The 15,908-nt window shown below is 44.8% G+C and overlaps 1 protein-coding gene across 1 annotated transcript in view; it reads left to right on the top strand.

Moving 5' to 3' along the window:
* LOC139537441 (UV radiation resistance-associated gene protein-like) overlaps window positions 1–15,908 on the top strand; it is a 142,807-nt gene that overhangs the window by 57,198 nt on the left and 69,701 nt on the right. Inside the window, exon 13 of the mRNA XM_071338726.1 lies at window positions 13,628–13,703. Coding sequence (XP_071194827.1) covers window positions 13,628–13,703 — 76 coding nt within the window. The remainder of the gene's footprint in view (window positions 1–13,627; window positions 13,704–15,908) is intronic.

The raw sequence follows: 15,908 nt of genomic DNA, 5'->3' as shown, positions 1-15,908 counted from the left end.
CTCAGATACCTCCTTTATCCCACCTCCCACACATGGGGTGGCCTCACATAGCATAACTAGTACCTCCAGAGATGCAACATCTTATCGTCACTCAATGCCTAGGTTTACCTCCACTGTACCTGCACCCCACCGTAACCTTGTCTATACATTATGCCCTGAATCTATTCTACCACACCCAGAAATCTGCTCCTTTTATTCTCTGTCCCCAATGCACTAGACAACCAGTTTTGATAGTCTTTAGCCATAACCTCATCCTACTCCTCCTCTGTTCCTCGGGTGATGTAGAGGTTAACCCAGGCCCTGTGTGTCCCCAGGCACTCTCATTTGTTGGCTTCTGTAACCGTAAAAGCCTTGGTTTCATGCATGTTAACATCAGAAGCCTCCTCCCTGAGTTTGTTTTACTCACTGCTTTAGCACACTCCGCCAACGCTGATGTCCTTGCCGTGTCTGAATCCTGGCTTAGGAAGGCCACCAAAAATTCTGAGATTTCCATCCCCAACTACAACATTTTCCGTCAAGATAGAACTGCCAAAGGGGGAGGTGTTGCAATCTACTGCAGAGATAGCCTGCAAAGTTCTGTCATACTTTCCAGGTCTATGCCCAAACAGTTCTTGCTCTAATTTTTTTAATGAATTTCTCCAGAAATAAGTATCTCACTTTTGCCGCCTGTTATATACCCCCTCAGCTCCCAGCTGTGCCCTGGACACCATATGTGAATTGATTGCCCCCCATTTATCTTCAGAGTTCGTTCTGTTCGGTGACCTAAACTGGGACATGCTTAACACCCCGGCCGTCCTACAATCTAAGCTAGATGCCCTCAATCTCACACAAATCATCAAGGAACACACCAGGTACAACCCTAAATCCGTAAACATGGGCACCCTCATAGACATTATCCTCACCAACTTCCCCTCCAAATACACCTCTGCTGTTTTCAATCAGGATCTCAGCGATCACTGCCTCATTGCCTGCATCCGTTATGGGTCCGCGGTCAAACGACCACCCCTCATCACTGTCAAACGCTCCCTAAAACACTTCTGCAAGCAGGCCTTTCTAATCGACTTGACCCGGGTATCCTGGAAGGATATTGACCCCATCTCGTCAGTTGAGGATGCCTGGTTGTTCTTTTAAAAGTAATTTCCTCACCATCTTAAATAAGCATGCTCCTTTCAAAAAATGTAGAACTGAGAACAGATATAGCCCTTGGTTCACTCCAGACCTGACTGCCCTCGACCAGCACAAAAACATCCTGTGGCGTACTGCACTAGCATCGAATAGTCCCCGGGATATGCAACTTTTCAGAGAAGTCAGGAACCAATACACACAGTCAGTTAGGAAAGCAAAGGTTAGCTTTTTCAAACAGAAATTTGCATCCTCTCGCTCTAACTCCAAAAATGTCTTAACACACTGTAAAGTTGATGGAGAATAAGAGCACCTCCTCCCAGCTGCCCACTGCACTGAGGCTAGGAAATACTGTCACCACCGATAAATCCATGATAATCGAGAATTTTAATAAGCATTTCTCTACGGTTGGCCATGCTTTCCTCCTGGCTACCCCAACCCTGGCCAACAGCTCCGCACACCCTCACAGCTACTTGCCCAAGCCTCCCCAGGTTCTCCTTCACCCAAATCCAGATAGCAAATGTTCTGAAAGAGCTGCTAAACCTGGACCCGTGCAAATCAGCTGGGCTAGACAATCTGGACCCTGTCTTTCTAAAACTATCCGCCGCCATTGTTGCAACCCCTATTACTAGTCTGTTCAACCTCTCTTTCGTATCGTCCGAGATTCCTAAAGATTGGAAAGCCTCTTCAAAGGGGAGACACGCTAGACACAAACTGTTACAGAACTATATCCATCCTGCCCTGCCTTTCTAAAGTCTTCGAAAAGCCAAGTTAACAAACAGATCAATGACCATTTCGAATCCCACCGTACCTTCTCCGCTGTGCAATCCGGTTTCCGAGCTGGTCATGGGTACGCCTCAGCCACGCTCAAGGTACTAAACAATAACATAACCGCCATCGATAAAAGACAGTACTGTGCAGCCGTCTTCATCGACCTGGCCAAGGCTTTCGACTCTGTCAATCACCGTATTCTTATCGGCAGACTCAACAGCCTTGATTTCTCAAATGACTACCTCGCCTGGTTCACCAACTACTTCTCAGACAGAGTTCAGTGTGTCAAATTTGAGGGCCTGTTTTCCGGACCTCTGGTAGTCTCTATGGGGGTACCACATGGTTCAATTCTCGGGCCGACTCTTTTCTCTGTATATATCAATGATGTCGCTCTTGCTGCGAGTGATTCCTTGATCCACCTCTACGCAGACGACACCATTCTGTATACATCTGTCCCTTCTTTGGACACTGTGTTAACTAACCTCCAGACAAGCTTCAATGCCATACAATGCTCCTTCCGTGGCCTCCAACTGCTCTTAAACTCTAGTAAAACTAAATGCATGCTTTTCAACCGATTGCTACCCGCCCGCCCGACTAACATCACTACTCTGGACGGTTCTGACTTAGAATATGTGGACAACTACAAATACCTAGGTGTCTGGCTAGACTGCAAACTCTCCTTCCAGACCCATATATTTAGCATCTCCAATCCATAATTAAATCTAGAATTGGCTTCCTATTTCGCAACAAAGCCACCTTCGCTGACGCTGCCAAACATACCCTCGTAAAACTGACTATCCTACCGATCCTCAACTTTGGTGATGTCATTTACAAAATAGCCTCCAACACTCTACTCGGCAAACTGGATGCAGTCTATCAAAGTGCCATCCGTTTTGTAACCAAAGCCCCATATACCACCCACCACTGCGACCTGTATGCTCTCGTCGGCTGGCCCTCGCTACATATTCGTCGCCAGACCCACTGGCTCCAGGTCATCTATAAGTCTTTGCTAGGTAAAGCTCCGCCTGATCTCAGCTCACTGGTCACCAAAGCAGCACCCACCCGTAGCACTCGTTCCAGCAGGTATATCTCACTGGTCATCCCCAAAGCTAACACCCACTTTGGCCGCCTTTCCTTCCAGTTCTCTGCTGCCAATGACTAGAACGAATTGCAAAAATCGCTGAAGTTTGAGACTTATCTCCCTCACTAACTTTAAGCATCAGCTATCTGAGCAGCTTACCGATCGCTGCAGCTGTACATAGCCCATGTGTAAATAGCCCACTACCTACCTCATCCCCATATTGTTTTTATTAACTTTTTTGCTCTTTTGCACACCAGTATTGTTACTTGCACATCATCATCTGCACATCTATCACTTCAGAGTTAATTTGCTAAATTGTAATTATTTCGCTACTATGGCATATTTATTGCCTTACCTCCTTACTCCATTTGCTCACACTGTGTATAGATTTTTCTAATGTGTTATTTACTGTACCTTTGTTTATCCTATGCGTAACTATGTGTTGTTTTTTGTCGCACTGCTTTGCTTTATCTTGGCCAGGTTGCAGTTGTAAATGAGAACTTGTTCTCAACTGGCCTACCTGGTTAAATAAAGGTGAAATACATTTTAAAAATCATGAAGCTCAGGCCCTGAATCTGAACCTCTTGCTCTGCAACTGGGTCCTGGACTTCCTGACCCCAAGTGGTGAAGGTAGGCAACAACCCATCCGCCGCTCTGATTCTCAACAAAGGGGCTCCACAAGGGTGCGTGCTCAGCCCCCTCCTGTGTTTCCTGTTCATCCATGACTGCATGGCAACGCACCTCTCCAACTCGGTCATTCAAGTTTGCTGATGACACAACAGTGGTAGCCCTGATTACCAACAATGATGAGACAGCATACAGGGAGGAGATGAGAGGCCTGGCGGAGTGGTGCGAGGATACTAACCTTTCCCTCAACGTCAACAAAACAAAGGAGCTGATCGTGGACTACAGGAGACCACATGTCCACATCGACAGGGTCAAAAGCTTCAAGTTCCTCGGCGTGCACATCACTGATGAATTCAAATGTTCTCTTCATATAGATGTGATGTATGAAGGCTTCAGGAGGCTGAAGAAACTACTTTAAGACCCTTATGAACTTCTACAGATGCACCATTGAGAGCATCCTGTCGGGCTGTTTCACCGCCTGGTACTGCAGGGCTCTCCAGAGGGCGGTGCCTTCAGTCCAACGCATTATCGGGGTCACACAGCCTGTTCTCCAGGATATCTACAGCACCCGGTGTCACAGGAAGGCCAAGAAGATCATTAAGGATCTCAGCCACCCAAGCCACGTCCTGTTCGCCCCGTTACCAGGCGGAGACCGTACAGGTGCATCAATGCTTGGACCAAGAGACTGAGAAACAGCTTCTATCCCCAGGCCATCAGACTGTTAAACAGTCACCATTACCCTGCCCTGGACCTTAGTCACGGTTAGTAGCCGGCTACCACCCGGTACTCTACCCTGCACTTTAGAGACGGAGGCCCTATGTACATAGTCATTTAACACATGTATATACTGTATTCTAGTAATGGTTCATTGTATAAAACTTCTGCTGTACAAACCTTTTCTAGTCAAGTACTCTCCATACTGTATACACCATTATATTACATGACCAAAAGTATGTGTACACCTGCTTCTTGGAACATCTCATTCCAAAATCATGGGCCATTAATATGGAGTTGGTCCCCCCTTTGCTGCTATAACAGCCTCCACTCTTCTGGGAAGGCTTTCCACTAGATGTTGGAACATTGCTGTGGGGACTTGCTTCCATTCAGCCACAAGTCGGGCACTGATGTTGGGCGATTAGGCCTGGCTTGCAGTCAGCGTTCCAATTCATCCCAAAGGTGTTCAATTCATCCACCACTCACTATGCTTCTCTGGTCACCAGTTGGCACTTGTGGGGTGGTGTGGGGCGTTCTTCTGTCTGTGTACTACTTTCTCTGAGTGGTGTGTTCCAGATGCCAGTGGCGTCTTGGCAAAGCATGGTCGCTGTTAGATGGAGCTGAGTGTCCCCACTGTGGAGCTGTTGTTCGACTGTGACTGATTCTGTGGAGGCCAAACATCTCTTACATCGTACCCTGCCAGTCTAGTTAAAAATGTGAAATGTGAAAATTCCTCATGTTCATATTCCCAAGGAGCCAACTTACCTTTTTTTTTAACACCACCTACAGTTCATCATATAGTCGAGTAAGACAAAACTTTCCTATCCCTCGCGTAATGGCTTTTTGGCTTTTTTTGTGCTTGTTAATTGGAGCCTAACAACCATTTAGGTTCTCTTGACTGTGCCAGCCATATAGAAATGTTTGACCTGTAGAGCGAGGGCATTACTGTTATATTCCACTCCAGACCTGCCGTCTCAGATAATGACCGCCTTGGCTTTTATGTAGGTTGCCATTTAGCCACAGTAAGAGCAGGCAAAACGATGTACAGCTGAACTAATGCTCCCTCTACACCTGGGTTGAGAAGTCTCAGTCAGTGTGGAGTGAATGAATAGGGGCTGGAGGGTGTATTTAGAGGAAAGGTGGTAAATGGAGATGACTAGAATAGTAGAATAGTTGCTCAATGACAGGACACAGACTAGTCAGGCACATACTTTCACTTATCTTTTTATCGTACAGTAACATTTGAGGACAATGGGAAATACTGTAATGGTCAAGTCAGTTGAATGTCCTGGGGGAAAAGGAAGGATTCTCTGGTGTGCCAGATGGGTCAGTTGTATAAGTGGTTGACTGGCCCTGCTACCCTGTAAAACCTCCCTGTAATCCAGAGAAGATGGGTTGAGAGTGGGCCAGTGAGACCAGGCTGCTCCCCAGGCAGCTCCAGGCTGCTTCCCCATCGTCAGTGGTCCAATGCCCTGATGCCTCAGGCATCCACCAGATCTCTCCTCTACTCTGCCATCACTTTGTCAATTTCTCAACTCTATTACTTAGGATCCATCCATTCCCTGTGCTTTGAGAAATTGCATTTATCACATGCGCTGAATACAACTGGTGTTGACTTTACAGTGAAATACATGCTTATGAACCTTTCCCAACGATGCAAAGTAAAAAATAAAAAAAATAAAAAGTAAATTAAATAGTTACTAACACGAGGAATAGAATAAAATACACGAGTGGAGCTACAGTTGAAGTCGGGAGTTTATATACGCTTATGTTGGAGTCATTAAAACACATTTCACTCTCCAAATTTCTTGTTAACAAACTATAGTTTTGGCAAGTCGGTTAGGACATCTACTTTGTGCATGACACAAGTCATTTTTCCAACAATTGTTTTCAGACAGATTATTTCACTTATAACTCACAGTATCACAATTCCAGTGGGTCAGAAGTTTACATACACTAAGTTGACTGTGCCTTTAAACAGCTTGGAAAATTCCAGAAAACGTCATAATGGCTTTAGAAGCTTCTGATAAGCTAATTGACATAATTTGAGTCAATTGGAGGTGTACCTGTGGATGTATTTCAAGGCCTACCTTCAAACTCAGTGCCTCTTTGCTTGACATCATGGGAAAATCAAAAGATATCAGCCAAGACCTCAGAAAAAAATTGTAGACCTCCACAAGTCTGGTTCATCCTTGGGAGCAATTTCCAAATGTCTGAAGGTACCACTTTAATCTGTACAAACAATAGTACGCAAGTATAAAAACCACGGGACCACTCAGCCATCATACCGCTCAGGAAGGAGAAGCGTTCTGTCTCCTAGAGATTAACCTACTTTGGTGCAAAAAGTGCAAATCAATCCCAGAACAACAGCAAAGGACCTTGTGAAGATGCTGGAGGAAACAGGTACAAAAGTATCTATATCCACAGTAAACGAGTCCTATATCGACATAACCTGAAAGGCCGCTCAGCAAGGAAGAAGCCACTGCTCCAAAACCGCCATAAAAAAGCCAGACTACGGTTTACAACTGCACATGGGGACAAAGAAATGTCCTCTTGTCTGATGATTAAAAAAATAGAACCGTTTGGCCATAATGACCATCGTTATGTTTGGAGGAAAAAGGGGGATGCTTGCAAGCCAAAGAACACCATCCGAACCGTGAAGCACAGGGGTGGCATCATCATGTTGTGGGGGTGCTTTGCTGCAGGAGGGACTGGTGCACTTCACAAAATAGATGGCATCATGAGGAACGAAAATTATGTGGATATATTGAAGCAACATCTCAAGACGTCAGTCAGGAAGTAAAACCTTGGTCGCAAATGGGTCTTGCAAATGAACAATGACCCCAAGCATACTTACAATGTTGTGGCAAAATGGCTTAAGGACAACAAAGTCAAGGTTTTGGAGTGTCCATCACCAAGCCCTGACCTCAATCCTATAGAACATTTGTGGGCAGAACTGGTAAAGTGTGTACGAGCAAGGAGGCCTACAAACCTGACTCAGTTACACCAGTTCTGTCAGGAGGAATGGGCCAAAATTCACTCAACTTATTGTGGGTAGCTTGTGGAAGGCTACCTGAAACGTTTGACCCACGTTAAACAATTTAATGGCAGTGCTACGAAATACTAGTTGAGTGTATGTTAACTTCTGACCCACTGGGAATGTGATGAAAGAAAGAAAAACTGAAATAAATCATTCTCTCTGCTATTATTCTGACATTTCACATTCTTAAAATAAAGTCGTGATCCTAACTGACCTAAGACAGGGAATTTTTACAAGGATTCAATTTCAGGATTTGTGATAAACTTGAGTTTAAATGTATTTGGCTAAGGTATATGTAAACTTCCGACTTCAACTGTATATCCAGGGAGTACCAGTAAAGATCAATGTGTAGAGGTACGAGGTATTAGAGGTAGATACTACGTGAAGGCAGGGTAAAGTGACTAGGCATCCGGAAAGATGATAATAGAGTAAAATGAAGAACAGAGTAGCAGCAGAAAAGTGTGTGTGTGTATATGTATATTTAGTGTGTGAGAGGGTTTTGTATGTGTGAGGGTTTTGTGTGGGAGTGACAGTGTAGTGAGTCAGTGCACGACAGAGTCAGTGCAGATAGTTTGGGTACCATTAATCGACTATTTAGCAGTCTCGTGGAATCTGTCGGTCTGACGTTAATAATAAATTAAATAAATAAGACGTTAATAATAAATTAAATAAATAAGACGTTAATAATAAGCATCTGCCTTTTAGTGCTGAGTGATTAATGCTTTTTGTGGTCGGTTCGGTTTCAGTTTGATTAAAAATAACAATCACGGATTTCGCTAGTAAAAAAATGAAAAAACATTAAATGCACTTTGCATTTTGTGGGTTGAATGCTGTAACACAGAGTAAAACTATTAATAAAAGTCCCATGATGGTAGTGACTGTCCATTTACTGCTCATAATTTATTATTGACCATAAATTATTCACATTACTTTAATAACATTTTTCAGTTGTTGTGTGTTATGTCAATTATTTAATTCCAAGTTATCATCTCGTCTCTATAGAGCTGCTGTCTGACAATCACTATTTTAGTAGTAAATAATGCATACTTTTATGACTGCTGAATAACAACTATCAATCACTTAGATCATGTATTTTCAGGTAGAGATAGCTCGGGAAGCAACAGCTGCTCTCTATATCACCTCAAGACCGCGTATTCTGCATGTCTCTTCTGTAGCAGGTGTAAAAGAAACACAGATCGGACAAGTAGATGTGCAATGGATTATGGTCATTGTAGTTAATTACCACGTTTTATGTGCTGAACTATGAAGAATATTGGCCTGTTGGAAACTACAACTCCCTACTACATCGCTACACTAAACTACACTGTTTAGGCTGGATCGGATTTATCTCTAGAGAAACTGTGCGATGTGTGCATTGAGCTCACAGAAAAAAAACGGAACAAAATGGAAGTCAAATAATGTAACCGACATCAATTAGTTCTTTAAAAAACGGAAAATAACCGAAGTGCTGAGCGATTAACCAACATTATCTGCCTTAAACGTATTTTGAAGTTATAGCTATGATCGTTCACTGAATGGAATGGTTCAGCTGGCTCAGTTCATCTGCATATGATATTTTACACAGCTTTTTCATGGTTGGGTAACCGTTGACCTGACTAGTGTTATCTTAATGTCAATAGCGGCATGGTCTCTCTCTCTCTCCATCTCTCTCTTTCTCTCCTCTCTCGCATGAAGACCTTGTGGTAGCAGTCAGCCGTATGGCCTGCCACAAGATTGGGAACACACATTCTAAATACCTGTTCTCTGTCCGTTTCACTTCAGGTCAGCGTGCACTTAATGGACCGTTTTAAAAGGCTGCACACGGGAGGAAGTTTAGATTCCCCATGATAAATAAAGAGGCGCTCCTTGGGAGGGAGGGAGAGGGAGCAGCTAGCTAGCCCCATAGAGAGCTGGCCTGTCCTCTGGGTCCAGCTCTCTGGATCTAATTAAAACAATGAGAGAGAGATGAAAGCAGAGGGAGAGTGGAAGAAGAAAAAACACCACCGACAGGCTGCTGCATCGTCTAAAAGCGTCTCTGTCTGATGATGAAAACAGACGAAACGACAGTGACTGAGCGGGCAACCGGATGGCACATCACTCAGGAGACACTTTTACAGCAGTGCTTTCGCTCCAAGATGCCGTTGCGGTTAGAGTTACCCCAGTTGTAAGCGGAGCAGTGTGGCAGTCATTAAAATAGCATTCACAGATGCTCAATGTAATAATTTATCCAATATTGGAAATTACAACTCCCTGTGATTTATATAGTAACCGGTGCCATTATCCATGAAAGTTGCATGGTGGCAGGTGTTTTTTAAAAAGCAGACCTCACATGATTTATGGTTCTGGTGTGTTTGAAATCGCACATTAAAGACATTCTAGGGAACTTCTGGGGACTTTTTGCCAGCCACGGATAGCTAAGTGTAAGTAATGGTTACGGGTGGCTAACTCCCAACTCCACTATGTGAACCAGAGCTGTTGTTTTGTACATTTGGCATATTAATTAGTTATATGTAAACAGGCTCTTGGTGGGACAGATGTGCTGTGGCGGAACGATCACAGGCTGTGTGTACATTACAGCAGGCCACTGAGTCACTGGGAATAGTTCAACGTTGTTCAGGTCCAGATTAAGTCTGAATTATCCGACCACCCACCTGCAGCACAGCTATAATATCACCCTTTACAACCCTACAGCACTTAGGCTTGTACAATGTAATGCCCCTAGGGGGGAAAGAAACAAGTGCCCTATTACGCACACTGTATGTGCAAGGTGCACTCATTAACCTGCTGTTCTGTAAAAGTCTGTTTGGTCTCTTAAAAGGTCAGTCTATTCTGAAGATGACCATGTTAGGTCAGGGGTCAAGGTTTAAAATGACTCTAAACTCTCATCTTGGTCCAATCATCGACTTCATAGCCATACTAACGAAATCCCCAGCCAGCCAGTGTAGCTTACCAAGTCCAACACAAAACCTGGTCTTTGGACTGCTTGTCCTCCATTTTCCTGGATCCCCCTCACAAAAAGCCAGCCTACAGTAAAATGTGAATGTTGCCACTTAACTGTCACTCATAAAAGACCAAGCACTGTGGTGCAATTGACCATACTCCGTAGACACTGGTGGCCTTCAGCTGGTCCTTCCTGTGTAGAGAGAACAATTACATAGACTCTTCTAATAAGCAACCTACTGTACATCAAGGTGAGGGAGGAAGCGAGACCGAGAGACTGAAGGGAAGTGAAAGAGGGAGGAAGAGATACTGTACACACACACATAAAAGAACAGAAGAGGCACGGGCTCTCCTGCTATCACATTTTATGGTTGTCTGTGAGGGGGCCTGGACCTGCCTGCAGTAGAGGCCTGGCTGGGTTGATTAGCCGGAGGGCTGTGTAAATACTCTAACCCCATAAAGAGAAGGAGCTTTCCGTTAGAAGCTGCTTTTATGACGTACAGAGTTCCCCACGCCTCTCTCCTTATTAATTACAGATCTCCTCTACCCGTCCATCTGCACGCCGACATCTCAGGCTCTACTGGCGTGTGAGATAGAGCGGGAAGGAGAGGGGTTTTACTTTTACTGTTCTCCACTGGCTGTTTCTGTTTTAGGCTCCTTGACAGTCCAGGTTTATCTCATTAAGCAAAACATATATATATTTTTGTATTTTTTTAGGTAGATGTCAAAGACAGTATTGGTCATGGTGCCTGTCAGTGTCATATTTAGTTTGCCGTGTGCAAAGAGATGGCGTTCAACAGAGCTGCCAGAGGAGTGGTGTGTTAGAGGGTCAGGACATGGTAGTAATAGATCTGTTTTAATGAAGGAAAGGAAACCTGTGGTGGGTGGGTGCGTGCATGCGCATACATTTTGTGTATGCATGCATGTGTGTGTGCATGTCTATCTGTGTGTGTTTGTCTGACGAGAGAGGAATTATAATTGAACCAAGAAAGGGGAGGTGTGTGTGTGTTCTGGCCTGTGGATGGATGAAGGGCTGGAGAGCTGCTCCAAGGCTGATTGTGATCCACTTCATCCCGCTTGTGTAACAGATAGTTTTATCACAGACGCCAAGACAAGACTGGCCCAGTGATAAAAGTCACTGCTTTCCACTCCAACTCCCCTCTTTTCTCTCTTTCTTCCCTTCCCTCTCCTTCTCTCTCCATCCCTTGGCTCTTCTTTCTCTCTCTATTCTCCAACTCTGTGTCTTCTAACTGCTCTCTGTCTCCTCTCTAACTGCTCTCTGTCTCTTCTCTAACTGCTCTCTGTCTCCTCTCTAACTGCTCTCTGTCTCCTCTCTAACTGCTCTCTGTCTCCTCTCTAACTGCTCTCTGTCTCCTCTCTAACTGCTCTCTGTCTCCTCTCTAACTGCTCTGTGTCTCTTCTCTAACTGCTCTCTGTCTCCTCTCTAACTGCTCTCTGTCTCCTCTCTAACTGCTCTCTGTCTCCTCTCTAACTGCTCTCTGTCTCCTCTCTAACTGCTCTCTCTACTTCCCTATATCCCCCCACTCTTTGACACCTCTGACTTCCTCTTCCCCTCCCCCCTGCTGGTGTGTTATAATATATTTGACTTTACTGGACGTATTGGAGGAATTCCTGGTGTTTGGTGAACCGGAGTCCCTTCAGTGTGATTTCAGACCCACTGGACAGCACTCATTAATCACCTCCCCGTGATGGCAAACTGTGTGTGTGTGTGTGTGTGTTCATGTGTGCCTTTGCTTTTCTGTGTGTGTGCACATGTCAGCCTCTCTCTCTCTCATCAGCAAACTAATCATATGTTTTCAGGAGAAAGTGATTGTTGGAATGCCTGCTATGAGAGTGTGTGTGATGTTTTTTCTCCCTCTGTTAGTTATTTCCTGGTCATGAGATATTACCACTGGCACGTAGCTTCCGCTGGGGTTTGACTAGTCAGAGTATGTAGGAGTAGAACAAGTGTCTCCGGCTGTGTGGCTACAACAGTGTTTACCTCCATCTGTCAAATGAACAGTGTCTAATATGTGTCTACTTTATTTGGTGAACAGTTTCTATGTAATGCACCTCACAAGAAACTTAAGTTATTGTGTGTATGGTTGGGCAGACGATAAGGACTACACTTCAGTGTGTACTAAAGTGTTAAAGCATTAGAGATAGGCTAGCTACGGCAGCTCTGTTAGATCAGTAGCCAGCTCCCTCACTTGCAGGGCTACAGTCAGTGCCTCATGCACCTTGCCCTGTAACAGTGATGTACCAGTGGTATGATAAGGAGGGCTTCCCGACTCTCGCCCTGCGCTCCTCGGCCCTGATTCTCCGGCATCTGAGGGTCAGAGTTAGAGGGGAGAGGGCATGTCTCCTCTAACAAAGGATTAACAGTATAACATGCCCCACGGGGCACAGCCATGGCCCCTGACAGGAATGAGATATGGAGGGGAGGGAAGAGGGCCGGATGTTCGCTCACACCACCTGCCTAGACTGACTGCTGAGCCTGACAGCAGAGGAGAAGTCAGCTGTTGTACAGGGTTAACGTAAGCGTGTGTGTGTGTGTGTGTGTGTGTGTGAGCAAGCAGAGTAAGACTGTGCCCTGGGCGTATCTCTCAGTACATCTTCTCAGTTGGTTAGCATACATAAACATATAATGACAGGAACCGTTCTTCATGGGGGATGAGGCTGACTTTAGCCATAATGGGATGAGAGGAGAGCGTTGTTGTCACTAAGGGTGTCAGCAGGCTTGGCCTGGGGCCATCCCTCCAATATCTCCACATAAACAATCCAGGGGTTTTCAGCACTGTGTGTCTGCCTGCCCTGCTACCTAGACATCTGACTGGCACCTGAATGCTCAATGGAATCCCACTGAGCCTCTCCATCTGTCGGTCTGTCTTTGTTCCCTGTAGTGTAGAAGCAGGTGGGCAGGCTGTTTGATGGGCCTACAGTATGCAGCCTGTACAGTTCGGAGCTTGTTTGATATTTTAGTTTAACAAGATGGGGGTTGGGGTGGGAGGAGAGCGGAGTGGGGTGAGAGAGGGGGTGAGTGCGGTGGGAGAGCGGTCCATATGTGAATGTGATCATAGACTCAGAACAGGCTTATCTAGATTCACTCGGCTTCTGCTGAAGTGTTCTATCCAAACTGTACCCTGCCAGGTACGGACTGTAGTAATACATGGCAGTGTCAACAGGGAAGGAATTCACTTCACAGTGCTCAGAAGTCTAGTTGGTGAATCTCACAAAGTTAAACCAACAAAGAATACAATCTAACCTATGTGAACCACCTGCTCCAGTACTGTACACTCATCACCTCTTCCTCTCTTCCCCTGCTCTCACAGATTCCCCCTGTACCCTCGAGGAGAACGCTTTCAGTTTGAATATGGAGTCTACCTGATCAACAAGAACATCGCCCAGGTAAGACCATGGACCACTCACATATCTGTCAGGCACACCAACTATTTCCCAGGTAAGATGTGACAAACGTGTCAGGTGGTCTGATGGCACTGAAAAGTTATTGTGTGGGAAACAGCCTTAGAGTTTGCAGAGGTCTACAGGTTGTTACACATGTTTTGGATGGCTCAATCATGTCCATCTGTACTGGAGCCTTGTTCCTGTGTTCCTATCCCTTTGAATGGCCTGGAAACTCTCAATACAAATATGGAAAAACTGGGATGCATGCAGACACTCACTCACTCTTCTCTGGAAAAGGGGCCAAACTCTTGCCCTGTCTGGGCTGATGAAAGTGAATTGAATGTGTTGACCTGTGTGAGTCCCCCCTCAATCATTTAGCACCAAATATATATACATTTGCATTCCATTCCCCGTCGCTGTCTCTTTCTCAAGCCAGCGAATCTCTCCAGTGTATTTATTAGGCAGGGCAATTAACTCCAACAGGTGGCTGGGTTCAAATGACTTTGATGCAACCTGCTAGCTAGCTGCTATCCAAACTGCTGCCATCTGCCTTTGTCCAACAACAAAAGAGAAAGAGATGGGGGGGAACAGCAAATGAAAATAAGCCTAGACTGAAAATCCCAAAGGAGAGAGATAAAGGGTGCAGGTTATGACCTTCATCAGCAGTACCATTTATTTGGGACAATATGTGTGGATCCCGGGTAAATAGTATGTGTGGATCCCGGGTAAATAGTATGTGTGGATCCCGGGTAAATAGTATGTGTGGATCCCGGGTAAATAGTATGTGTGGATCCCGGGTAAATAGTATGTGTGGATCCCGGGTAAATAGTATGTGTGGATCCCGGGTAAATAGTATGTGTGGATCCCGGGTAAATAGTATGTGTGGATCCCGGGTAAATAGTATGTGTGGATCCCGGGTAAATAGTATGTGTGGATCCCGGGTAAATAGTATGTGTGGATCCCGGGTAAATAGTATGTGTGGATCCCGGGTAAATAGTATGTGTGGATCCCGGGTAAATAGTATTTTATGTTTAAACATTCTAGAGTATGTGCTTTATGCAACAAGACTGAAATCTAGAAACTGTTTTTTCACAGTATGTTTTATGTATTTTGATGATTTAAATTCTACATGAAAGGTTCATACATTTCCAGGGTTTTTTAGAGTTATAGCCCGGTGACCTTTTTCTGTGGTGAGTTTCCCTAAATATTCCGTCTCTTCTGCTTCTCTGCCAAGTTTAGAGTTAAAATACTAGCCTGAAAAAAAAGGGTTGAGGATTGTATCATTTGATTGATATTAATGTCTGTAGTAACTGTCATGTCGAAGGAGGGATATCAGTGCTGTACGTTTATGAGTACGTACTGTACGATGGTACGTATGTGCGTGCATGTATGTATATGTGGTTGGCGAGCCAGATAATGGTGAGAGCCAGATAATGGTGAGGTCATGTGTTCTCAGTCCATTATCTCAAAATCTAATTTGTCACATGCTTTGTAAACAACAGGTGTAGACTAACAGTGAAATGCTTACTTACAGGCCCTTCCCAACAATGTAGAGAGGGAAACGAGTAGATTATTTTTCAATTATAACACTAGAAATAAATGTGCAATGAAGTAATGGTAACTTGGCTATTTACACGGTGTACCAGTAACAAGTCGATGTGCAAGGGTACGATGTAATTGAGGTAGATATGTACATATAGGTAGGGATGAAGTGACTAGGCAACATGATAGATGAACAGTAGCAGCAGTGTATGTGATTAGTCAAGAATTAATGCAAAAAGGGTCAATGCAGCTTGTCCTGGTAGCTACTGTTTTTGGTTAACTATTTAAATATTTATTAGTCTTACGGCTTGGGGGTAGAAGCTGTTCAGGGTCCTGTTGGTTCCAGACTTGCTGCATTGTTACCACTTGCCGTGCGGTAGCAGAGAGAACAGTCTATGACTTGTGTGACTTAAGTCAGACAATTTTTAGGGTGTTCCTCTGACACCACCTGGTATAGAGGTCCTGGATGGCAGGGAGCTCCGCCCTAGTGATGTACTGGGCCATATGCACTACCCTCTGTTCTATGCCTTGCGGTTGGATGCCAAGCAGTTGCCATACCAAGGGGTGATGCAGCCAGTCAATATGCTCTCAATGGTGCAGCTTTATAACTTTTTTGAGTATCTCAGCGCCCATGACAAATAGTCAGAGGGGGAAGAGGCATTGTTG

The sequence above is a fragment of the Salvelinus alpinus genome, chromosome 13 (assembly GCF_045679555.1).
Source record: "Salvelinus alpinus chromosome 13, SLU_Salpinus.1, whole genome shotgun sequence".
NCBI lineage: Eukaryota > Metazoa > Chordata > Actinopteri > Salmoniformes > Salmonidae > Salvelinus > Salvelinus alpinus.
The sequence above is the reverse complement of the archived record's forward strand: the minus strand, read 5'-3'. Positions and strand labels throughout refer to the sequence as shown.